Genomic DNA, 27,343 nt, shown 5'->3' on the forward strand with positions numbered 1-27,343 from the left:
AGGGACAGCTGTACTCCAGTACTGCTGAGCTCCCATCCCTCAGGCGAGCTCCAACTGCTGTTTCCTGTTCCAGCCAAACCAGTTCTCATCTCATCTAGGAAGCCCAAATTCTGTTTTCTTGAGGTACAAAAACCGGAAACCTTGTTTATGTGCTTTCGCCTTATAGCGCCTCTTGTTCTTTACTGCACCACCAAATACCGGATCCACCCTCAGGAGGAAATCCCGGTTTAGCTATTCACACAGTAACATTTAGCGTGAGGGGTGAAATGATCAGCGCATTCAAAGCCTTTTGTTAGGCTTGTCCAGCGCTTGGCCGCTCTGCGGAGGCCGTCAAGCGAGGGGGCCAAGTGACGTGATGGTTTCTTGGACTTGGACAATTGTTCGGTAAGGAACTGGACAGAAAGCACCAGCCCCGTTCCCTCTCCTGTGCACCCTTCATCTCTTAGCTGTGAAATCTGTTAGACGGTGGAATCGTTTTCTAAACAAAGGGGCGGAAGCCCTGTTGCTTGATACATTTAAGACTGACCAGAGTAGTGGGAAATACAGTGTAGGGAACAATCCTGAAATGGGAAGGAAAAAATGGGTCTGTGGCTGAATTTTACACAGGCTGCCAATGCAGTCAGATAGAAAAGACTTCCCTTTACTAATGACTCAGGCCACATTTGAACTTATAACCTAGAAGGAAAAGGTTCCATAGTCCATTAGCAACCCCCAGGGCAATCCAGTCCCACTGGTGTATGGCTTTTCTTGTAGATTATTTTTATGATGGATTTACCCTGTATATACAGTGTACATGACCTTCAGAGACAATTAGTGAACACAGTGCCTGCCCCAAAGAGCATGCACTCTGAAGCCCCGATCTCACAGTCAGACCTCTGAGCCTCCAGGGAGTCCACACTGACAGCTAGCAAGGGGACAACTTCCTCACCTGTCACTTGTAGAGGTTATTTAAGAGACGTCGAACAGCTGGAGCTCAGCTGAAGCACCCCTGTAAACTAGAGACATCACTGGGGAAAGCTCAGTCCAGTTTCACTTCAGTAAGGTTTCTGGGTCCATTTAAAAACCTCTTCTTTAAAGAAATCAGCTCGGAGGAAGGAGTACGGAATGGGATAAGAATCTAAATCAATCACGGATCAGCTCACTTCTCTCTTGTTCAGGCCATGATCTCATTAGATCTCATACACAAAGCAGGGTCAAACTGTAGCACTTAGATGAAAACCTCCCAGGAAAATCCAGGGTTCTGTATGCAAGAAGTCGTCCTAAGAAATACTCTTTTCTCTGAGACTGACCTGTGCTAGTTTTAGGCTCCAGAGTGGCCCTAGGGGGGTGCTGTGCTTCTAGATGTTGCATCACTCATAAGAGACAAAACCAAGGCCCATACTGCTACTGATCATTAAGATCCCAGAGCATTTTTGTTAGCGTTATCCCTCTGGGATTTTGGCCAATTTTCAATGACAATATGGGTCCCCAAAACCCCTGCAGCTTCAACTGCAGACAGCATTCTTCACTTTCTGTACTAACTGCTGCTGTAGTGCAGGTGTTGTGTGCTGTCAAACACCCAGGAGATGTTCCACCCCAGGAGATGCACATCAGTGGTGGGCTGCTGTACTCACACAGAGTGACCACTGCCATTTCATTTCCCGGAAGTACTGTGAAAAGAGAGACGTGGCTGTTCAATGCAGATGCCAGCTGTCTATTCCAATCCAGGTCTGGTAATTGAAGACGGCAGATTTTACTTACCTTACTCGCTTCAGAGCTGGAATCTCTGCAGCGCTTTTATCTTCTCATAAAAATGACCTTCACTTCTGCAATGCAGAGGCTCGCTCACTCACTCCCGTGAACCTTCAATCAGATTTGTAATACTCGATCTGCCTGGGTAATGCTTTGAGTATAAAGCTACTTGCAACACTAAGCACATCAACATTTTTCTAGCTGAATTTGCTTTAGTGGCTCATTTGTGGCCCTGAATTCAGGCTCGTGTTTTGTTTTTTTTTTAAACTCCAATCAATCTTTCTGCAACCTCCTCGCTCATCCCAGACCAAGGACAAAACACCTTCCCTGCCCCTCCCAGCTGAGTGGAGGGGAGCTGGCACACAGGGGGGCAGCTGGGGGGGGATGGAAGAGCAGAAACACAGCTAGCCTGGGGCAGAGAAGTGGGGGAAGATCATGCTCCCTCTGTCCCTGCAGTAGTCTTTCTGCAGGAAGCGAGACCTGCAGATGCGAAGGGAGTGAAGTCCTGGGGCTGACATTCTGCACAACATCCTTCTCTCCCAAGCTTGCTGGCAACTCAGTTAAGACCGAGTAAGTCATCATCGTCTTACACAGAGTCCCCTTGGTGCTGAGTAAGGGCCTCCATGTGGATAGCCTTGGCTTCCAGCCCACCCACCAAGATCTGCAGCCAGCCCACCCCCTGCTGCTGATGTGGGGAACACCCCCCCTCATCCACCCAATGGAAGAACGAGGAAACGCTGAGAGTGCACACAGAGCATCCAGTTCCCAGTGCAGGTTACTCACATGCAGAGAAGAGTGAGACCCTAAGCCAGCCAGAGATCTAAGCCCTGAGGGAGGAGAGAACAGACCCATCTGTCTGGAGTTTTGTTAAACAACATTTCCATGTTATGAAAGCCAAGCATAAAATCCCAGCACAATTCAACTCAGCAAGTTATAACGTCATTTGCTGCACAGCAACACCCAGGTCACTTATAGCCAGTAACAATCTTGTGCAAGATCAGACCTGTCAGACTCATTGTGTGGAATCCTAGCCTTCCTGAAGCCAATGGGAGTTTTTGCCACTGACTTCAATGGGGCCAGATTTCACCCTTTGTCTTTACTAAATTCCATTTTCTGCCTACCTACATTTCCCCAGCAGCATATTCCACCACTGTTCCTTATTTAACCTGGTTTCTTCTCTTTCCACTCACCACACTGCTTGCTCTAAATCATACAATCATAGAATTTCAAGGTTGGAAGGGACCTCAGGAGGTCATCTAGTCCAACCCCCTGCTCAAAGCAGGACCAATTCCCAACTAAATCATCCCAGCCAGGGCTTTGTCAAGCCTGACCTTAAAAACCTCTAAGGAAGGAGATTCATCACCCCCACCTAGGTAACCCATTCCCAGTGCTTCACCCCTCCTAGTGAAAAAGTTTTTCCTAATATCCAACCTAAACTCCCCCACTGCAACTTGAGACCATATACTCCTTGTTCTGTCATCTGCTACCCACTGAGAAACAGTCTAGATCCATCCTCTTGGAACTCCCTTTCAGGTAGTTGAAAGCAGCTATCAAATCCCCCCTCATTCTTCTCTTCTGCAGACTAAACAATCCCAGTTCCTCTAGCCTCTCCTCGTAAGTAATGTGCTCCAGCCGCCACTAATCTTTTTGTTGTCCTCTATGGACTCTTTCCAATTTTTCCAATGACTGCAGTGCCCTGAAACAGCAGCTGCTTCCCACCTTCATTTCAGAGAGCTTGCAATTCACTCTGTAAAGCACTTTGGGGCCAAGAGATCTGTCTGGATGTTAATTATTGTTACCAATTAAATGTATTATCAAAATAATTCAGTGTGCAAACAATCCTATTCACAAAGCGAAAGCTCTTGAGAAATATGCCTGTCTTGTGGAAAATGAGAGGAAATGAGGACTAAAGAAGGGAGATTTTATTTAGAAGTTACTGTTCATGAAGTCAATTAAAATAATTGTTTTTTGTATTATGCTAATTCCTATGGTTCCCAGTCATGGATCAGGGGACCCATTGTGCCAGGCACTGCACAAACACAGAACACAAAGAACTTGCACTCTGAGTAGTAAGTTGAGATGTAAGGTGGCTGCACACAAATGGTGGAGTGCAAGGTAGAAATGATGCCCTAGTCAGCACGACAGGCACTGGTCACAGCACACCGGCTGCCGAACTCCTGTTAAGTGTTTTTGTATGCATCACGACAGAGGACAGCTTTGAGGAGGGACTTGAAGGAGGACAATGATGTGGCTTTGCAGATGTTCAGGGGGAAGCTCCTTCCAGACACGAAGAGGCAGCACAGTTCAAAGCATCAAGATGCTGGTTCAAAAAGGAAGAAAAGGGGCGATTGAGGCAGGCATCATTGGTGGAATGGAGTCAGGAACTGACAACTTAATAGCACCCAAGAGAGGACAGGCCATACAAAGGGGCCTTAAAAGCAAAGGTCAGTAGTTTATGTTTGATATAGTGGGAAAGGGGGAGCCAATGGAGAGATGGAAAGGGAGGGTGACGTGACCAATTAAATGATCTTTGCAGCAGTGTTTTGAATGGGTGTTAAGTGGGGCACGATGGGCCTTGTCAAGGCCTGAGGAGGGGGAGGCTGCCGTAGCTGAAAGGCCTGGATACAAGTGTTAGCTGTGTGGACAGAGAAGAAAGGCCAGATCTTCAATATTTAAACATTTATATTGCAGCAGTGCCTGGAGACCACCCAGGTCAGACCTCCATGGCGCTAGGTGCTGTGCAATCCCAGCAAATGACAGTCCGACCGTTGCTGTCAAAGAGCTTTAAAAAGTCTAGAATCAAATCAAAATGTGGTTTTCTTTGTATAATTTAGTGCCCAATGCAACAAGGGTGCCATCTTTGAGAACAGTTGTACTTAGCAAAGCAAGACACTTGGGATGGCTTCTTAGTGCCATCAGAAATCATCACCAAGACTATCGACATCCTGGCTAGCCAGAATGGGCGGGGATGCAAGCTCATGCTCTGTGTCCCTAGCCCCTCTGTTTGACAGAAGCTGGGAGTGCTCGACAGGGGATGGACAGGTGATGGATCACTCGATGATTGCCTGTTCTGTTCATTCCCTCTGAATCACTGGCAATGGCCACTGTCGGAAGCCTGGATACTAGGCTAGACAGACCCTTGGTCTGACCCAGTATGGCTGTTCTTATGGCATAGAGAAATCCAAAAGATCAGGACAAGGCTGTGATAGAGAGGAATTCATACTGTTCACACAAACATATATACACCATGTAATTCTATTACAGGACAAATGTATTTGACAATAGTGATAACACTTTCTCTTCTGATAAAGGACACCCAGCAATCATTTTAACAGAATTTTTTTTACTGACTCACCATTCTTGGTACATTAATACTCTTTCAGAAGCTTCAAAGCAAACACATTTCTTAGCAGTTTTGTTCTTCAACAGTTGGCAAATTCCTGATTTCTCCCACTTATGGAATGAGCACCAACTGAACAAAGAATTGTTCACCTGCTTATTTATCTAAAGTATCAGTGATGTCAGTAGAGTTCTGGGAACAACGGCCTAGTCCTGGCAAAGTGCTGATGGGAACAGTGCCAGAATTTGTTAGTTGGCAGGTGCACTGAAAGACACTTTACTTCCTAAGATCCAGGTACAATATTTCACCTGCAACAGTTGATGTTATCACTAATGCCCAGGGCTGGAAGGGCTACTGTAGGAACCAGCAATGCTATCAGCTGGGGCAGGGATAAATAACCCAGGGATCAGGGCTTAGCAAGTAAGAATGGGAAGGGAAGGGCTGATTTTTAATTGTCTTGGGCCAAGTCTGGCCAGAAGCATGGCTATGCTTTAAGGTCTTGATTCCCCAAAGCACTTGAAGTTACACATGTGCCTAAATCCATCCCTATTTAGCAAAGCACTTAAGCACATTCTTAAGTCCCTATGGAGTCATTTAACTTTAAGCTTGTGTGTTCTGCTGAACAGAGATGGATTTAAGCACACATGCAAGTGCTTTGCTGAACCAGGACTTAAATGTCTTGCTAGGAGAGTGACAGATTAAAAATAAACCAAGAATCAAAATAATCCCTTGCATCAGAAGATGTTTCCCAACCTACCATCAGTGAAATTTTGCTCTCAGTTACTGGTGTAAATCTGGAGTGAATCTTCTGGATGAATTTGCCATTTTTGCAACAGTCCTGTGTACCAAGAAACACACATGGGTTTAATTTCACTTTTTTATTATTCAACATTTTATACATAATAAATACAAACTTTTTACAGCCAATATAAAGAAAGCATTTGCACCTATGCTTTCAGTGTATTGACACTGTACATGGTGATGCGTCGAATACATGCCCTGTATGAAGAAGTCAGGGTTAAAAAGGAGGCATATTTTTACAACTTTTCTTATTTTTTTTAAATAAAAGTAGCAGCTCTTACAGAAAATATTTTAAAATACAACTAAAGATATTTAATATAACACTTTCTGAATTTTGAAAGTCTGGATATGAAGGACACAGAAAAACTGGCCAAGAAAACTGAACATTAACATTATGGCAATACTTGCTTTTCTTCCGCATCTTGAAGCTTTTAAAATTTTTGCCAACAATTAAATCTTTTACAAAACTTTTTTTTTTTAAACTTAAGAATAAGTTTGATAAACACATAAAAAGACCTCAAACAGATCAACAGGATGAGAGATGCAAAAGAACGAAAAACATGGAAAAGAATCTTCAATGGACAGTCACAGATTTCATGACTGATCGATGACATTTTTCTTCAAACAGCTCCACTCTAAGTTAACATCCCACTGGGAGAAGAGATTGGCAAGTACTAATGTTTCAGACACCCAGCTTGGGTTCTGATTTACAAGTATGTGCAAAGTTTATGGTAAAATGATTTAATAAATGCAGCCTCAAAAACAAAACAAAGCCCTTATAAGTTAACTAAATGTAGACACTTAATTTACTGGCTTAGGAAAAATCTGAACACACAAAAGTGCATTCAGTATAACCCCTATAATAGCTCTTAAATGTTTTGTAGGTGGTTTTTCCATGAAGCTTTGACCCTCTGGGTATTGCTATTTTCAGAACAGTTTAAATGATCATATTTAGAGAAACAACCACTTTCCCCAGGGATGAAGGATTCCCCTCCTCTCTTTACCCATTTTTATTCATGTTACAACACAAAATACCCCCACTTTCCTAAAATATCAATAGTTCCTTTCTATAGAGAAATCTGGTGCAAAATTACCCTTGAAGTCCTTGTACTCCCAATATCTTGCAAAAAAGTAATTTGAGTTCTTAGTCTCCTCTACTCCTTTCACGCCCAAAGATGGTTTCTGAAGGACTGGAGTAGGCCACGGATTTCCTGGTTCTCTGGTCTTGGCTAGTGAATGACCTTTGCATGGAGAAATACAATGGGACTATCCAAAGCGGATACTAAATAGTGCATATAAATATTCGGAATGACACTTCTAACTCTAGCCAGATGTTTTGATGGCAAAGATATACTGATAATGCTGATAATAAAGTACACGGCAATAACGGATAAAAGTGACCCACCTACTAAAAAAAAAAATCTGCTAAGAAAAAAATGAAGCTCAATTTCCAGATCTAAACAAAATGTCACTTTTCTACTGGTTGGTTTATGCTATAGAACAAGATGTTGCTACTAATTCAGCACCTCCTTATTAGAAACTCTATTACTAAATGAACTGCATAAAGATTAATACAAAGAATATTTTGTTCTGGTTTTAATAATCGAAGAGGTGTGCATTACTGCAATTAACGCCATATGATCTGCAGCACTTTTCCCGATCTGTAAGATTATTTTCCTTTTTTTTCCTTCTTTGAGGGGATGAAAGAGGAGCCAGCCTCTTCTTAAACCTATTCTTTTGTTCCCTTTTTTATTCCGTACAATCTGATTACTATTTAATCAGACACATAATGCTAGTTGAATTGAAAATCTTTAACACACTCCTACAGCAACAGTAATATACTGTACTAATGCACATGGTATAAGTATGCTATGACTAAGTTGCATGAATGAGGCTCTCTCCTTGACCTCCATATAAAAACTGACCATCTTCAGCCAAATGAGAAACTCGCTCCAACACATTCCTCTGCTCACCGTTTGGCCCATCTTGGTTTGTGCTAAGGGAGGAAGGATGATGTATATAAAAACAAAAAAGGCACAAAATATTCATGACTGAGGGAAGAATCCACCATGTCACTGTCACCTATAATCCTCCCCATTTCGTGCTCTATGAAAAGTCCTCATCATGCAAAGGTGCCTAAAAACAAGGTTGACCAAACACTGCGTTTGGCCTTGATTGTAGCACTACCACTTCACTAGTCCAATCATTATACCAGAGTAATTTCCACATCCTCCATCTTCTCCGTCGTCCTGCGATGGTGCGTAGGGGGAGGAGGAGCGGCTCGTACCTGAAACAAGCAACACACGCCCGTAACTACCAGAAGACTTATGAAGTTTTGTAAGGTGGGTGAGGTAATATCTTTTATTGAATCAACTTCTGGGACCAACACGGCTACAACACTATATACGTGAAGTTCCATGGCTTATATAGACTAAAACCAGAAACACTGGGTCAGACTCTCAAGCTGGTGTAAACAGGTGTACCTTTATTCAAGTCACGAGGCTACACCTATTTACACCAGCTGAGGATCTGGCCCATGCAATGAGGCCATCACTGGTATCTGTTCTAGAATTGTTCCAGCTGTCACTGTTTTGATGCATAAACTTTTATTATTCAAGAATGATTAACAGCCCCAATACCATAAACATGCAATGGGGGAATATTCACACTGTACAGCAATGTAATTCAGAGTCAATAAATAAATCCAGTTTGTATAACAAACTTGTAATTCTATTGCAGGGATCAGGTGACACCACAGATCACAAGAATGGAGCTTGCGTGGATCGTGATGATACCAGAACTTTTTGCTGCAATAAGCAGCTTACTTACATCTTGTCAGTTACTATTCCAATATAGATTTTTTTGTTGTTTAATGAACTTTTGCTTTAACAGTAATTTTTTTAAAAGGAAAAATTGTATCTTTTTTTCATTGATTTCATATTGTGTGTAAGCTTTTAGACCCAACAGACAGCCTATGAAACCATCCAGTTCTTTTAACTCTAATGACACAGAACTGGGTCTGATGTCCTTTTGATTCTCTCCCACATTAATAAACTTACTACAGCTCTTCTGAGAGCATTATGGTAAACGTTAATGCATTTTGTGAAGGATTCTTATCTCATGCTCTCAGAATGGCTTTGATAGCATTATCACCATGTAAAACAAGAACTGCAGAGAATACAAAATGGCTTCACAATGCTGGAGAGAAGCGGAAGATTATGATTGGCTGAGGTAATCAGGGGCGGCTCTATGTATTTTGCTGACAAGAGCACGGCAGTCACGTGGCTTTCGGCAGCTTGCCTGTGGGAGAGCCGCTGGTAACGCGGATTCGGCGGTTAGCCTATGGGAGGTCCGCTGGTCCCGTGCTTTTGGCATACCCGCTGCCAAATTGCTGCCAAAGCCGCGGGACCAGCCGACCTCCTGCAGGCACGCCACCAAAAGCAGCCTGACTGCCGCCCTCACGGTGACCGGCAGGCCGCCCTCGTGGCTTGCCGCCCCAGGCACGCGCTTGCTGCGCTGGTGCCTGGAGCTGCCCCTGTTGGTAATATACCTCGCTTCAAATTTTGATTAAAACAAGTGTGTTTACATTTTAATGCTGCTTCAAAACATTTGTTTACTGAGGCATTACTCTACAACGCTGCCTCTAGCAGACTGCCAGCAGCAAAAATGCCATGGAACAGAACTACAGCCCACTAGTGTGATGTGGAAAATCTACAACATGGAATAGGAAAGACCCAGTAATTCTATTAGTAGGAGTGAGTTGATGTGAAGAAGCTAATCAGAGAAGATCTGTTTCTTAAACACTGAAGTGCTTAATGAGACAGTGCCCTTTTGCTCCTGTCTCTCCAGTGGATAATGGCAAACTACTAAACTGTGCTACACATTTGGCTTATGCATATAACCCACTCACTTGGAGTTGTGGGTGCTCGTTACCTTTGACAATATGAATTTAGGTACCCAATTTAGAAAATGTTGGCATAAAACCGTACTTAGGAAGCCATAATTCCATATGCTAAAAAGTTAAATTGTACGGAAGGGTGGAAATCCTAAAGACACTATTGTCTGCAACTTCACTGGTTATCAAAAATGCTAGGAAAATATGACTGTCTAAACTTAACTGTGGCTTGATTTATAACTTTTAAACCCCCAAATCTCTTGATTTCAAAGTAATTCCAACAAATGGATTTTGAATTTTTCAGCTAATAAATTCCCTCCTTCCTCATTTGGCAAAATCTCTTTGTAGGTAGCCCAGACTTCTCAAAATGTATTAGATCTGAGTATTAGGAGCTCCTCATCAGAGGACCCATTGGAGGGGAGGGGGGGTTTACAAATGAGCTTTAACCCTGATGTAAAGGCGCCAACAGGACCACATGCTGAGACAGACTGCTGGCAAACAGATTTCTCTGCCAAACACATTTTGTGGTTGGCAACACAAAATCTCTCAAAAACATGTGTATAAAGTACAGGATCCAGCTGCTCCAGCACCTACTTTTTTTCAGTCTTTGAATTCTATTATTTATACATATTACATTCATATACACAGACATGATTATTACTCACAAAGAGAGTACTAGCTATGTAAAAATGGAAACAATCCTCCAAAGTTTGAAGTAGCAGTGCAAGATTAAAACTAGCACCTATTATTTTTTATTATTGCAGATCTGACAACCTCCTCTGATTTTGGTTTCCATGATTCAAAATTCAGGTGTTCAGGAAGGTAAATATCAACACCTAGATTAGATAGAAAGTGAATTATTAATAAGATCCAAGGTCATCGTTAAACACATCATGACCCATTGTGTAACTAGGTGCAGCTCTGTTTTATTGTGCTATTTACTTATCTAACTGGCTGTCATACACATCATATCACTCCTTGACACATCTGTGTTCCACTCCACATGTGAACAAGCCTTCCTTAGCATATTTTTTTCTGGGGATAATATGTTTGCATATTTATTAACCAGACGACAGGATTTATAATAGGGTGTGAAGAATATGGTGGCCCAGATTCTCAGCTGGGGTATCAACATAGTTCCACTGGCTTCAGTGGAGCTATGCTGATTTGTATCAGCCGGGGACCTGGCCCAGTTTATATAATATTACCACATCACTAAACCCAGCAACACTTGAAGCTTACAGGTCGCAGTTTGCCGTATGAGGTTTCAGGAGCAAGTCGTGGAGGCTGTGAGAATCCAGGAGAATCTGAGCCGAAACTATTTTCTGAAAGAGTGAACAATAAAAACCAAAGCATTGTGTGTGTGATTGAACCAGCTGAATACTGTGAAAAGAACTTGTTTCTACTGCAATCTGAAATGTTAATTAAAACAAACATTTGGATATAATGTTCCTTGTACTAGAAAAAAAATCTCTTACCATTAGTTGATGGTGACCTAGGGAAGTACTGGGAGCCTCTCTTATCAGGACTATGGTAGGGACTAATCAGTGGCTGATCATACAGCGGCAAGAGTGGAAGGGAATTGTGAGGCGGCTTTGGGGATATCTGTGTTACAGAGGAAAAGAGATGCTGCAGAGATTCATTCTTCAGCAAGTTCAATGAATACACAGGTATATACTCACTAACTGATACACTGGTATCCCAATTGCTTTAATCTAGTGAGAAGTTGTATCTGTCAGATAAAAGTGCTTATCAGCTGTATTTGTGGAGAAGAGAGAGGATATAATATAGCGATTAAAAAAAAAATCACAAGTGGCTATTTCAAGCAGATTTTTCCTCATTTCCCCAGCAGTTCAAATCTAGACAGGTTTTGTTTGAAGGTTGTTTTAAAAACATATCAGCCTGCTGAGCGCATCTCGTCAAATACACCTCCACAAAATAATGTTCATGATCATGAGTTTTATCATTGCTTGACAGCACGTAAGTCATTTAAATGCAGAGAGGAATAAAAAGTAGGAATAATGAAACTCACATATTTTACTGCAAAAAGGCATCGGTAAGGAGTAGAAGTTAGTTTTCTATAGCACTTCTACAGCATTGTAAGTGCATGCGATGCTTTACAACAGGTAGTTATGCTAAACCCTACCATACACTGCTTATAATTTAAAAGAACAGTGGGCACTTGCAGTGAACAGACTGGCATGTGCCCATTATTGCTGATAAGCTTCTAGCAACAAGTGAGGAGGAGGAGGAGGAGGAGAAGAGGGGATGGGAGCTTTTAATATTCGGAGACTGTTCCAAGCATAAGGGATGATACAGAAGAAAGCATGATTTCTTTATCTGTTTGTCTAGAAAGTATTACTGTTGTCTTTTTAATCATTATCACAAGCTAGAAAAAAATTGCTTCTGTAAAAACTGCAACTCCTACCAAATTGCAACACAGCCTGTATTCTGACATTTTTATATCTGATTCTGCCAAACTCTTGCATGGCTCAGTCAGGAGAAATGAGTTGTACAATATTGTGGTTGTACATACAGTAACTCCTCACTTAAAGTTGTCCCGGTTAATGTTGTTTCACTGTTATGTTGATCAATTACGGAACATGCTTGTTTAATGTTGTGCAATGCTCCCTTATAATGTTGTTTGGCAGCCGCCTGCTTTGTTCACTGCTTGCAGAAAGGACAGCCCGTTGCAGCTAGCTGGTGGGGGCTTGGAACCTGGGTGGACCAGCAGCACCCCATCAGCTCCCCGTTCCCCTAAGTTCCCTGTGTGGCAGTTGCCAAGCAGGCTTTCAATGCCGCCAGTTCAGTTGTCCCTCCTCCCACTCCCATGTGCTGCTCTTGCCCTCTGCCTTGGAGCTGCTCCCGGGAGCCTCCTGCTTGCTGGGGGGATGAGGGGGGCGGGGGGAAAGGGAGGCTAATATCAGGGTGCCCCCCTCCCACTGTTTACCTTATCTCCATAGAGTGTGTGTGTGTGCGGGGGGGCGGGGGATGGTTGGTTGGCTAGTTTCCAGCACCTGGCAGTGATCAGGGTACTCCGGGCGTGCAGACAGCTGAGTGTCGAGGACGCTGACGGCGTCGGTCGCAGGAGCGGGAGCGGAAAGACTCTAGTTACGGGTGTATTCGCAGCGCGTCGCAAGCTACGGCTGCGAGGCGTTATCTCATTTGAGAGAGGGTCACGCACGGTTTGTAGTGTTATTCTTTGTAATTTGTTTAATTTAGTGAATTTTGTGCTCCTCATGAAAGCAAGAAGGCAGGTTGCACAGGGGGGTGGGATGGGATGGGACACGACAGGGCTCAGGATGGAGGAAGCTTGCAGGTAGCAGCTGCTGTCTCAACTTCCTGATCTAAAAAGGCAGTGTACTTAAGAGTGGGGTCAGCGTACTTAAAGGGACAATGTGCATCTCTCGCTCACACACACACACACAGTGTGTGTGTGTTTGTCGCTGCCATTCTGTCTCTCTTCCCTCCATTCATGCTGCCTTGTAGAGTATGAGGCTACATTAACATGTTAACCCTGGAGGGCTCTGGTGAAATTTTTTTCCTGGAACCTAACCCCATTTACATTAATTTTTATGAGGAAATTGGATTCGCTTAACATTGTTTAGCTTAAAGTCATATTTTTCAGGAACATAACAGCGTTAAGCGAGGAGTTACTGTATCTGACTCTAAGAGCATCCCTGTGCCAGAAGGCAAGAGGTTCCCAGGTATCTCTAGCTGTGAATTTAGGCTAGGTTGACCCAACTCAGCGTTCCCCAACTCACTATCATTATAATCCGTATCTAAAAGATGTCCTGTAATATGTCACTGGACAACCTATTAGTTTTGTCATATGTCACTGATCATCAATATTCTTGCATTATAGATGTATGGACAATCAAAAAAGGATTATACAGATATGCTGCAACTATGACTAAACTGTGTTTAAACCAGGAATGTCAAGGGGAGTTGATAAACATTTTTTCCCCAGACAAAGGAAAACGGTTCTGCCCACTTTAATGTGTCTCCCATGTAAATTGAGCAAGGTGTGACCAAAGACAAAGAACATTTGTATGCCAGGCAAACAAAGCCATCACAAGAGCAAGTGGGGAAAAAGTGATCCCCTAATCTTAGCAGGGAATGGAGGTTGCACTCCCAGGAAGCCTTTCTGGCTCTTGAAGCCGGGTCAATGAACTTTTAGAGAGATGCTTTTCAAAGGTTTACTGGACTATAAAGAGTGGGGCACAGAACTCTTAAGTTATCCTTCATCTGAGCAGACAAGGAAAACCCCAGCCTTGGACCACGTGGGGCTCCTGACTCAGAGCTAGTCAGCTATTGCTGGAAAAAGAAGATTGGCTAGGAAACTACTTTGAAGAAAGATAGTGGAGCGTGTTATGATAGATCCTCGCCATTAGAAAGCGTATGTTTACTGCTGTTTGTTTATAACCTTTTCTCTCTTTATCCCTTGTACTGGAACTCGCTTAAAACATCTCTCTTTTTGTTTTACTTTTTATCTAAACAAACCCAGTGTGTTTGGATTGAACTGAAGTGATTGTTAACTTCAGTCAAGATAACAAACTGCTATTTCTGTCTCATTAAGTTGGCAGTGCCCTAATGTTCTGTGAATATACACTTTCAGGGGCTGTGTGTTGGAGAGAGACATCTCGGAGGAAGTCGGGGGCTGGAGTTCACTGACTGTTACCTGCTAGGAAAGGTTTCGGCTAGGAGAGACCTAAGGAGTTTGCTGGCTAGGCAGACAAGCTGGTGTGTCAGGAGCTGTTGTCATACTGTGTAGCTGCAGCAAAGTTCTCACCTGCTGAGGTTGAGGGAGATTGCATGTGTCTCACAGCTCAGCATATCCCCAGCAGCTTGCCACAACTTATTTCTCATGTCAATTTGTATGGTCACTTCTCAAACACAAACAATAAAAAGCACTAGATAAATTACCCTCTGGTGAAGACACTGAATTCTGATTTCTAGCAACACTGTTTTTGTAAATAAGAAAGTATTAATTATTTATGATGATATAAGTTGATTAAATACAAAATTAGTGTATATTTTTAGATCATAACATTGCACTAAGCTGAGGATGTACTTGTTAAAATCCTACATCTGAATGTTCTGCCCTCTAAAACTTTGTGAAAGTATTGTACAGCTTCAGATATGAAAGCATTAAGATATGATTGTCTGAGCTGATAATATTGTTTTTGCCAGGGTCTGTTTGATCGCTTGATCTACTCCATAAATTAATTACAGGAAGGAGATTGAGAATTTCCTCCTTGGTTCATTTCTTTTCTCCTCTAACCATCCCTTTATTCTGTGCACAAATATCTTACGATTGCCACAATACATCATTTTATGAATATTATATTGGGTCACACAATAAAGGAAAGCAGTTTTTTTTTTTTTTTAGGGAATGGGGAGGAGGGTCCCTGTAGCCCTCTCCCTTTTAACTTGCTTTGAATCCCACATTCTTATAGTAGCCACCATCCTCCAACAAAAAAGACACCTGGAGCTTGTCAAAGCTCTTCACTAACCAGAGAGAAGAGGACGCTATACAGAAATGCCTGGGTCTCCCGTGTGGCAATGCAGAACACTAACAAACCAGGCCCAAGCTTCATTTTTCACATACCTGAATATCTCCAGTCCACTGAGTCTCTCCATTTTCTGAGGCTGTAAGTTCTTCCACTAACACAGATGGGAAAACCCCAACACGACCATTGAATTCCCCCTCCCAGAAGCCATCATCATCCTGATTCTCCTTGTTCAAGATACGGATGATTGCTCCTTCTGGGAAGGACAGCTCGTCATCTGTCTGGCTCTCATAATCATAAAGTGCTTTTACAAAACAGACTAGATTGGGAGATGAAAGATTATAATCAGAATGAGCTACATTTTTTTTAAAAGCACAGTATATATCTTTGTTAAACTGAAAAGGACTTTAGTTTGACTTTAGTGTGACTAATGTTGACAATCACAGCATTATGAGACATATCTAGACACATCTGGTAGATTCCAGACATGGACATAAGTACTAATGCAAATGATTGCCCTCAGGTAAGAAGATACCTGCCCCAAACCCCGGGCATACCATTCATCTGGAGCAAGAGAACATTATCAAGAATAAAACTAACAGGCATGTTTTATTTATTAGTATTTACCGCTGGAGTCTCCATTTAGGCTTCCTGAGACTAGCTCAGCTTCAGCTGAATTATTTGAGGTGTGTGACCGACTGTCCAATGCCGCAAGTGACTGCAGCATACTCAACAGACTGTTGGAGGTTGGGAACTGCAGATACTTCTCTGGCACATAACCCACTTGGCCTGCTTTATTTCGCGCCTGTAAGTAAACCGGATGAAAATGTATCAAGTTTTTGCATATTGCTGTCAAAGACCATAAAGAGAAACAAAAACAGATCTTCCAGTCCCCTTTCAAAATGCTATAAAGGAAAGAAAATGAGCAAGGAAAAGCAATACCTTTACCCAGTCTTCCATGTCTCCATCTTCAATCACTTCCAGTACCTCATGTCCCTCAATGGTCAGTTCATCTGGCTGAGAAGCCTGGAATGTACAAAGGTCATATACAAAATGAAGAACCTTACTTGCCAGGTATGTGCCCTTCACAGAAACCAGAAATTTAAAGTGAAACTGTCACCTTCAATATTTTTACACTAACTTAAAAAAATATATAAAGTTTTGATACAGTCCCCTATAAATTGTATGTCCTGGATTTTTTTTTTTTTAAAAGCCCTTTGAAAACATTTTAATAAGGGTTTTTTCTATTCTCTCACTAATATTTATAAGTAAGTTTTTCAGTCAAGAAGAACAAGTGCGTCCAAGAACACTACCAGCTACCGTGCTCAGGCCCATTTAATTCTGTAAAATTTATTACTAAAATGTTTAGTGATTCATTGGTACGAAAGACACTATGTGAAAGATGGCATACACGTGTCTAACATTAAGCATGTGTGTAGGCCCAATGAAGTGAATGGGAGGACCCACACATTTAAAGTTAGACATGTCCGAGTACCTTGCTGAACTGGAGCCTAGATGTGGTTAACAACTTTATTAAACTTGCTAAAAGTTGATTAACTTTTACAATAATACATTTATAGCATTCCTATAACTTTACACATTTAATGTATATTGTTATTGGCCTAAATCTTGAGGTCCTTTCTTGGGAAAACTCCCACAGACATCATTATTATAAAGCAGCAGAGAATCCTGTGGCACTTTATAGACTAACAGACGTTTTGGAGCATGAGCTTTCGTGGGTAAATACCCACTTCGTATTGCATGTGTATGCATCTGACTAAGTGGGTATTCACCCACGAAAGCTCATGCTCCAAAACGTCTGTTAGTCTATAAGGTGCCACAGGATTCTCTGCTGCTTTTACAGATCCAGACTAACATGGCTACCCCTCTGATAATTGACATTATTATAAAGTTTATTATATGTTTCTGTGATAACTCACCTACTGATAAGAGACTGAGATTTTTAAAAAAATACAAACCTTATATGAATAAATGACTTTGCAGGTCAGTGGATAATTTCGCAGAGTTCCAGAAGGGCTGGAACTACTATCATCAAAGACATCCATGCTGTCTTCAAATTCTTCCCCTTCCTCCCTTTCTGCATCAGCATTAAGCTATTAAGATAAATTAATTTGCAACTGTATTGGATTATAAAATGATGATGAAAAAAACAGTAAAATCAATGGTTTAGGTTCTATAGTAACTGCAGCCACTTAAAATTCTAGATTCCAAATCTGCCAGTGACTGAGTAGTGCTACAATTTAAGTTTCTATCTTTGAAAAACACCAAAGGAGAAATGCCACCACTAAAAATCAATATATTTGTTCTCCAAATAACTTCAGGAAAATAGTAATCCTTTTGAGCAAATATCCGGAAGCAAAGAATGCAAGTTATCAATTAACATTTATGTCGGACTCAACAGCCCCTCTTAACTGAAGAACAGTCACCTGTGTTTTAAACATACACTAAATCTTCACTGTAAGAATACTGCTGGAATATAGGGCCCAAATGTTTGGAAAAGAGTACTGTTATGTGGAGGTATTAAGGAAGTGACAAGTCCAAAGTACAGTAGCCATTCTTCAGATTACCATAGAAAGTTTAATGGAGAAAGAATAATGTACTAAAGAACCACATTTTTAAAAGAACAATGAACCTATGTCCATAAGGTACAAAATGAAGCTGCACTAAGAATGAAGTTTTAGCACTTTTAAAAACAAAACCAAACAAAAACCAAACAAAACTACCAGCTTTCCTTCAAGTGTATTGCTGACAAAGTAATTCAGTTTTTCAGTTCAGTTTATATGAAAAAAAGGTCCGTAGGGGAAGAAGAAGAATTAAAATAAAAAGTATTTATAAAAAGCTAAATAAAGGCAGAAGTGGGTAGGCTGGAAAAAATACAAGTTTCTGTAAACAGTTTGAGAGGTGATGACACGCACTGTACTTTGGTTTGGTGCCTGGATTAAACACTGGATAAACCTTCTATCTCATGAAAAAAAAAACGCCACCTTTCAAAACCAAAGGCAACACTGCTAGATTTTACAATTCTTAACTGTTTGTTTATTCTTTGTAATTTGTTTAATTTAGTGAATTTTGTGCTCCTCATGAAAGCAAGAAGGCAGGTTGCACAGCAGAGCGAGTTGTAGGGCAGACGGCTACTGTGCAGACTTCCCAAATCTATTCTGCCAAAACACTTCAACCCACACCTCAACATCCTTAATATTCTAGTCTTGGTCATTGCCTGAGCAGAATGACATAGGATGTGGGGATTTTGTGATACAGACTGATGTTCACGGCTTTGCCTGGGAGCAACCAACTCATTTTCTCATTTTACCTCAGCCATATTTGAAGCTAGGTAGTGCACTAACTAAATTCACTGTACTAATTATTTTGACCGGATTATAGCTTTGTAATAACATATGAATTTAGACCAGTCTTTCCACCAAAGTCCAGACTAAATGTTAACAGAGACTGCTGTAACAAAAAGTATTTAATATTCTACCTAGTTAACACATTGTCTTTTTTAATTTCACCACTGCAGATTAAGGTAAATTCAAGGTCTTCACAGTTCCTACAAATATCATTTGCTAAGCCTGGTCTCCCTCAAATCAGCCACTGCTGAACCTGTAGCTGAGATCCACGTGAAACATCATGGAAAGTAACATATCGTATTTAGAAACACTTGTTCATAAAACATCTGGTTCTGGTTTTCTAATATAAAGAAGAAAAATACATTTTAATGTTGATAGTGTGACTATTCAAAAACCACTTGACTAGAATCTATTTGAAAAGTAGAGATACAGAACACAGAGGAGAAAACAACATTCAAGATACAGAAGCCCTAATGATTTGATTTATATGGCATTTCTTTCTATACAAAATCTGCTAATGAATAACAATGTAAACAGAACAAATGTGTCAGCAGCAGCAACAGCAAAGGCACACAAACTGAATCCAACACAAGAATAAAATCATATAAAAAAAGTGACAGGGCATCATTTACGTATCATTATGTTAGATAATTTAATTATCTTGTCTCAACTATATACACACATACATTTGGGCAGATTTAGTGCTGGTGACTAAATTACTATCTAGAAGCCTTTTATTTATCCTCAGAACAGACAGAGCTCCATCAACAGCAGAAAAAATCAATTCACTGCTATTCTGACTTGGATGAACAACTTCTAGGAGTAAGAGGAGTTGAGATTTCATACCCACTCACTCCTTTGACAGCTCTGCTGAAACTGCAAAGGTGTCCATCAGTTGCAACTGTGATGTGGGCACCTCTGGCTCGAGACCATAAATCATTTTACACAGGCTGCTGAAAAACTATCAAATGATAATGTGGGCTGAATTTGAACCTAAAGGGTGAAAGATACTATCCCATTACAATCATCCAAGCAATCACAGTTCCATGTTCACAGCTAACCAGCCACCTGGAAAGTACACTCATGGTTGTCGGTTGGTTGGTTTTTATTTTCTGGTTATTTTTTTTTAAAACTGCACATTGGATTATTATCCGTCTCAGCGGAGTTGAGAGTCATGAGTGACTACCAAAACCGGCCATCATTCTCTTCCTCTTTCATAGGATAAATAGACTGCGTCATCCCAATTACACTAATATAGAACAGCAGTATCAACCAATTTTCCAAGTGGCATTAAATCACAAAATTGTGAGAAAAGCTTTAGCTGGCACCTAAGTAGAATAAATAATTTAGTATTCTGTCCCCAAACTGTGCATTTCTCCATTACATCACAAAGCCAGCCAGCTGTCTATGTGAGGTGATGTTGATTCCTTAGGCTTTTTACACTATTGTATCTTTTTAGCTGGTTAAATAAATATTGAGATATCAAGCTATTTCAGTTATGCTATTTTTTAATTTATAACTCATTAAAAGACAATTCATTTAGAGCTCTAGTGAACAAATGATCTTATAACAAGACCAGACACAAAGAACACAAACTTTGCTCAGCTGTGCATGACAAAGCACAGGTAGAAGGCTGAAGCCTTAAGATTAAAAACTGCCTGCTCCTAGGGAGTGAAGTGAAAGTGCATCTCGTATGAAAAGCAAGCAGTAAATTTTTAAAATAGTAAGCAAAGTAATGTCTGTAACAGCTTTAAGAAATACCATCTATGGGCTGTCCTCATCTGGCCTGCCAAGGTCAATATAATCCTTTATACACAAGAGAGTGTGTATGTGTAAAGGGGGCAAATGGAAATTACATTTTATCCTCCCATGCTGTAGCATCTGCCAGCTTGCGAGTGACTGGCATTAGCTTTAGATGTAGAGCCAACTGTTTGCATGTCTGATTGGATAGAGGAAGGGTACTGGGAAGAATCCAGTTTCTTCAACAGGAAGCTGAAGGAGGTGGGGTAGAAGGAGAGGAAAGGGAAAAGATACAGTTAAACATAGCAATGCAGCTATTCTCATCTATTATCGCTTGAAAGGGCTTAAACCAAAACTCGGATGAGAACGCTCTTGTGCCCTGGGAAGTCTGAAACCTGGCACTGAATTTTGTGAGACTCAAGTCGCTAATTGTAACACCACCCCTGGGAATCCCTGCCCCAGAGACAGAGTTGTGAGAACAAGGACTGTAAATAGCCTGTAGCATAAATAACTTTTAATAAAGTTTGGAGTATAAGTCCAATATTTTCTGGAAGCCAAAGCACAACAAACAGAGTGAATTCAGGAGGCCTCCACTGGATTTCTGCTTCTTGTGCAGAAATCAGATGGATGCAGACACAACGTTCTGAATTTCAAACAAGAGACTCATCTGTGAGGGTTTGCCACCAGAACACTCGGCCATTGACAAGAAAATGGTAAAGACACAAAAGAGCCAAGGAAAGGTGGTAAGGAGATGGGTGTGTGTAAATGCTGCATCCTGGCTGAGCAGGCCCTTCTGTTTCTTGAGGGAAGCCAAGGAAGAAAAGCCAGTCCTCAAAGGCATGAGGCCATAAACTACAAAACCACCCTCTCGCCACAAAAAAGATTTTGTTTATACTCAAAGTAGTTGTCAAAAACATTAATGCAAAGTGTGAATTTAACCACAAATAGCAAAGGCATTTGCCCATTGCAATTAAAAAAGCACTCCCCCCTCCACGCCCCCCCATAATTGAGACCAAGTTTGTAAAAGCCTTTGAACTTTACGTGCTTTGCCATATGCTAAGTGGATATATAAAATCTGACATTCTGTTTGAGGCAAACTAACTAAACTTTCAGGAATTTTATTTTTGCCTGCTTCCAATGAAGAGCAACAGACTGGCTAGTTTTACTGCCAACGGTGACATCTCAGCATTGCATGCCGTATAAGAAAAATAAGATTACAAGCTCTTTTTTAGTTCTTTCTTTGTTTTTTTAAATAGGATTTCTTGGTTTAGATAATTTTTATCAGTGTTTGTCAGTGTTTATTTTGAGACACACTACTCTTTGGGTAGGGTGAGGGGGAAAAGAAAATTATTAATTTTTCCTGTTTCTTGAATTAGATTAAAAAAATTAATCTCTTCCAGAGTTGAACATCCAAGTAAGTGTGGGAGACTTATGGCCTTACTTTGCCTACTCCGTAAACAACTGTAGACAAGGTTTTGTCATGGTTATTTTTAGTAAAAGTCATGGACAGGTCATGGGTAATAAACAAAAATTCATGGAAGCAGCTTTTGCTGCTGCAGCTCCATGGCTGGGAGCTGTGGGGTCCACCCTCTGCTCACGGTGGCTGGGAGCTGCAGGGTGACCGTATTTCCCAAAGAGAAAATGGGACACCCCCAGCCTCTTGCCCGAGATGTTCCCCTTCCCCTTGTGTGAGGCTGTAGCCTGTTGCTGGAACCCTAAGGAGGGCCACCCTCAGGAGCCTGCCACCTGTCACTGGAACTTTGCAGGGGGCCCCGTCGCTTGTCGCTGGAACCGTGCCACGGCCCCACTGCCTGCCAGAGAATGTCAAGGAGGTCTCTGGAAGTCATGGATTCTGTGACTTCCACGACCTCAGTGACATAAACGTAGCCTTAATTATAGCCTATACAAACCTATTCTTGTATTTTTGGATTGGCCTGATTTAATTGCTTTGTAGCTAAACTATTGACATACTGTAAAATGTTCACAAGCATCTAATGACTTTGGAGCCCAACTCTCACTTTCAAAAGTGACTTAAAGGCACTTAGGAGTTCAAGTCTCAGTGAAAGTCGGTGGAATTTAAGAGATTAAGTGCCTCAGTCACTTTTGAAAATAGGATTTAGGCTCTTACATCATCTAGGTGTTTTCTAAATTTTGTGAATGCTTCCTTTCATTCAATTATCTTATACACCATTGAGATGGTGTAGCGGGGTGGTCACCCTGCTCCAGCCCTGAAGGGGTTAAAAACAGCCCTGGGGAGCCAATAGAAAAAGGCTGTGAGGGAGCCAATCAGGGCCAGGCTGGGCCCTATAAAAGAACAGCAGAGGCAGAAGGCAGGGCAGTCTCTCTCCAGCCCTGGAGGGAGAGGGCCTCGCTGCTGGGGAACATATGGTACCTGAAGCAGAGCAGTGCTGGGGAAAAGGGCAAGAGGAACTGGGAAGCTCCAGCCTGGCAACACACCCAGCTGAGGCCTTGGTCAAGGCCTAAACAGGTACTGGTGCTGTAGAGGTGCAGCCCAGGGATAGGCAGACGCAGCAGGTCTAACCCTCTTGCCTGTGATGAGTGGCCATTACAGACTGCAGTTTGCCCCAGTGAGCAGGGGCTAGATGACGACTGGCAGTAGCCACTGAGGCAAGGTGGGTTTAGAGGGTTGGGTGTTCCCCGGAGAGGGGAGACCCAGACTGTGGGGTCCTGCTGGGACAGAACCCTGAGGTAAAGGACACCAGGGTCCGGGAGGGACACAAGACCAGCGGCGGGTGAGACACTGGCCTCCAGAGGGCGCTCTGTATGCTGGAAAAGAGCTAATTCCCAGACAACCAGCAGAAGGTGCTGCACCAGTGAGCCATCGCTTCGCTACAGATTGGTATGAAACACCTGCTAGGGAAATCAAGGTACATAAAAGTTACACTGAAGTTTTCTAGCATAAGCTGTCAAACAGCTATGCTTCCACAAATTTCTTTCTTCCTGTTTTATCCTGCATTAATTGTGATCTACGTACCAGTGTCCAGGATGCACATTAGCCAAGGTTCAAAGAGAAACAAGAGATCAAGGTTACAAACTGGAGATAGTACCAGGTGTGAAGAGCCATTATTGTTCACTACAGGAAGGCTTGCCCAGCGTTCATTTTCCAGTTCTTCCATCACTTGATTCATTGCACTCTTCAACCACATATCAACAGATACCCCTATCTGCTTTAGCAGATCAAGACGAGCCTCTGCTTTGAGTTTAATTATCTGAAAAGACAAACATGGAAAATATTATCCAAATTCTTTCACATTTAGTTTTAATTTCTTCTCACAATTAAAATACACCCTTTTCTAATCCACCAGTTAGACTACACAGGAAGCTTAGAAATCAGTTCCACTTTGGAAACAAGTCCAGTTACTCATTTGTTTGCCTGCAGAGATGCAAAATACCAGCTTATCCAGATTCCACAAAATGGGATTCTCAGCATCAGATCCATCCACTTATACAAACTTGCTCTTTGTATATTTTATGGGAAATTCATCATCTTAAAAAAAATAAAATTTTAAAACCAATTTTTCACATGTAAGACGTAGAATTACTGGAACTGAAAAATAGGAGAAAAATACGTATCTACTTTTTCTGTAGGTTTTCTTTATGCATTTAGCAATACTAAATGAATACTATACAATACTAAATACAGTTCCCCTTATTAGTGCAGACTCTTCACACTGGAACAGGGGAGAGAAAATGTTTATAAAAATAGGAAAATGTGATTGTAAAAATCGATGGAGGAACTCAAACAGTGGCAGTATCTGAAACTACTCCCTTTTTTAAACTGACAATTTCAAGTTGATCGCATCCCTTTCATAGTAACAAATTAAAAAGACAACCCCCACCCCCTCGCAGTTCACTCACATCTAAAACTGGACGAGTCTGTGGTTTCATCCAGCACACAGGAGAAATAGGTAACAGCTCTCTGCATGAGAGCAGTTACCATGGGATATGTGGGTTTAAGGAGCTACTGCAGCAAAAGTATATATTACCAATTAGCATTTAATGCTATGTCTCAAAGTGCTTTAGAATTACTACTTGTTTACAGAGGCCCAGAGGCTCCACCTGAGATCAGGGCCCCATTGTATTAGAGACTGTACAAATTCACAGTAACACAGTCCCTAATCCAAAGAGTTTACATTTAGATAGACAAAATGAAGGGTGGGGAAGGGAAACTGAGGCACAGAGATGACGTGAATTGCCAATAGTCACACAGCAGGCCAGTGGCAGAGCTTTGACTAGAACCCAGGTCGCCTGACTTCCAGTCCAGTATTGTAGCTACCAGACTACCCTGTTTGCATTTCACAGTTGGGGAAGCTGCAGAACAAAGTTTATATGATTTACTAAAGGTTACAGAGTGATTCAGTGACAGAGGTGGGAGTGGAAACCCATTTAACTGTCTTGTAGTTTTTCCTGTATTTCCTTTCACAGCATTGTTAATTATAGCATGTTGCGCCTGAAAAAAGCAGTCTCTTTTCTCTCTTGCCTGGTTCTTCGACTGTGGTCCCAGACAATTCATTTTGATATCACTGAATGAATCAGGAGGTAACCAGTCAGAAAGGAGAAAGTTTCTATTTCAGATACAGTATGTTGGTAAATCACCAGCAATAATGGGAACAGACGCAGAGAACAAGACTTGGCAAACCAAAGTGGTCTAATGATTTGTTTCAATCTTCAGTTTACTAAAAATTCTCTGGATAATGATCCATTTTCTTCTGCTCAGTGTTCACTGTTTAGCCTAATTTGAAATGGAAATTGCACACTTTGATAAACAGTCACTCTGTTTAACTGTCGATTCTCTAAAGTAATTCTGTGTACCCAGCTAAAATATCGTTGTGTAACCACTGACAGGAAAACTCCTAAATGACTCAATATACAGTGCTACTTCTGTACAGTATAAACAACTAGGCCAGCCTATTGTTCCTTCTTCCTCAGTGGTGGAAGCACAGCTGAGTGTACCAAGAATCTGTATTACTCTGTGTCAGAACACTAGCTTACTCTACAAGATAGTAGTAATTCTTGGAGGTAAAAGAATATGCCTGTAAGTATTAACAATGTTAAGACGATTTGGAATCATGTATCTTGTTTTAGTGTGATGTTGGTCTGGATCCTCAATGATCCTACTTTTAATAAAGAGGATAAGTCAGAAAATCTGCAGCATTAATAAAAGAAACTGTAGCTATAACAGCTAGAAATCTAACTGAATGGAACTTTATGTTGCCCTGGTGCACATTCTTACCCTGATCAAAAAGAAGCAACAGTGGTAACTATAAGTCTGTTTCAAATTACAGGACTATTTTAAAAAAAATTCTTACTTTAAACACGAGTGCAGTTATCACGGGATATAGGGTTTTAAGGAGCTATTGCAGCAAAAGTATATACTACTACTCATCATTTAATGCTGTTTAAAGTAAAGGTAATTTTTTAAGGGCGCACAAATGTAAGAGAGGACCTGGAAGAAATTCTGAAGTTCAGGAGAATCCGCCAAGATGCTGTTAGATGCAAATATTGGAGGCTGGGGCAGAAGGAGTTCAAAACACATTTTTCATGGGAAAAGACCAATGCCACTGAACCACAAAGAGTGAAGTGATCTTCAGTGGGATTCTGCCGGTTCTTAGAGAAGGGCAACAAAGGTGTGACAAGATTATGGCCATCAACAGATGGCTCAGGCAGTGGTGCTATAAGGAGGGCTTTGGGATGTACGGCCACTGGGAAGCATTTATGGACAGAAGACTGTTCTCTCGGGATGGACTTCACCTCAGTAAGGAGGGAAATAGACTTCTAGGATGGAGGCTCGCCCAACTGATTAAGAGAGCTTTAAACTAGGAATTTGGGGGAGATGGTTGGGAGATGTCCAGGTGATCTCCACGCCGGAATTTCTCCTTGAGAGGGAAGAAAACAAAGTAAGAGGGGATACAGCCATGGACAGAAGAATTGACATCAGGAGGAAGGGTAGTGTAGATACCAATCTAACACGTGATGCTGGTAGTAGAATATCTGTGCCTAACAGGGTAAAGAATGTCAGTGAGGCCAAACGGCAAAAATTATGACGTCTGTACACTAATGCGAGGAGCCTAGCTAACAAAATATCTAATAAATACTTTGCCTCAGTCTTTAATGAGGCTAATGAGGAGCTTAGGGATAATGGTAGGATGACAAATGGGAATGAGGTTATGGAGGCAGATATTACCACATCTGAGGTAGAAACCAAACGTGAACAGCTTAATGGGATCAAATTGGAGGGCCCAGATAATCTTCATCCAAGAATATTGAAGGAACTGGCACATGAAATTGCAAGCCCATTAGCAAGAATTTTTAATGAATCGGTAAACTCAGGGGTTGTACCGTACTACTGGAGAATTGCTAACATAGTTTCTATCTTTAAGAAAGGGGAAAAAAGTGATCTGAGTAACTATAGCGGTTTAGGTGAAATCTGTAGTATGTAAGGTCTTGGAAAAAATTTTGAAGGAGAAAGTAGTTAAGGATCATTGAGGGTCAATGGTAATTGGACAAATTACAACATGGTTTTAGAAAGGTAGATTGTGCCAAACAACCTGATCTCCTTCTTTGAGAAAGTGATAGATTATTTAGACAAAGGAAATGCAGTAGATCTAATTTACCTCGATTTCAGTAAGGCATTTGACACCGGTTCCACATGGGAATTATAGTTAAATTGGAAAAGATGGGATCAATATGAAATTGAAAGGTGGATAAGGAACTGGTTAAAGGCGAGACTCAGGGTCGTACTGAAGGGTGAACTGTCAGGCTGGAAGGAGTTACTAGTGGAGGTTCCTGAGAGGATCGTTTTGGACTAATCTTATTTAACTTTTTATTACTGACCTTGGCACAAAAGCGGGAATGTGCCAATTAAAGTTTGTGGATGACACAAAGTGGGAGGTATTGTTAACACAGAGAAGGATCAGGATATCATACAGGAAGA

At 41.4% G+C, this 27,343-nt stretch overlaps 1 protein-coding gene across 1 annotated transcript in view; it reads right to left on the reverse strand.

Annotated features, from left to right (window-relative positions):
* Nucleotides 1-7,617: 7,617 nt before the first annotated feature.
* Nucleotides 7,618-27,343, reverse strand: part of FCHSD2 (FCH and double SH3 domains 2) — a 263,587-nt gene continuing 243,861 nt past the window's right edge. The window contains exons 13-20 of the mRNA XM_032796414.2: nt 23,457-23,618; nt 17,260-17,394; nt 16,223-16,306; nt 15,908-16,085; nt 15,379-15,599; nt 11,246-11,372; nt 11,010-11,092; nt 7,618-8,159 (exon numbers count right to left, since the gene is read on the reverse strand). Coding sequence (XP_032652305.1) covers nt 8,079-8,159; nt 11,010-11,092; nt 11,246-11,372; nt 15,379-15,599; nt 15,908-16,085; nt 16,223-16,306; nt 17,260-17,394; nt 23,457-23,618 — 1,071 coding nt within the window. The 3' untranslated portion in view covers nt 7,618-8,078. The remainder of the gene's footprint in view (nt 8,160-11,009; nt 11,093-11,245; nt 11,373-15,378; nt 15,600-15,907; nt 16,086-16,222; nt 16,307-17,259; nt 17,395-23,456; nt 23,619-27,343) is intronic.

This window comes from Chelonoidis abingdonii, chromosome 1 (genome assembly GCF_003597395.2).
Source record: "Chelonoidis abingdonii isolate Lonesome George chromosome 1, CheloAbing_2.0, whole genome shotgun sequence".
Taxonomy (NCBI): Eukaryota; Metazoa; Chordata; order Testudines; family Testudinidae; genus Chelonoidis; species Chelonoidis abingdonii.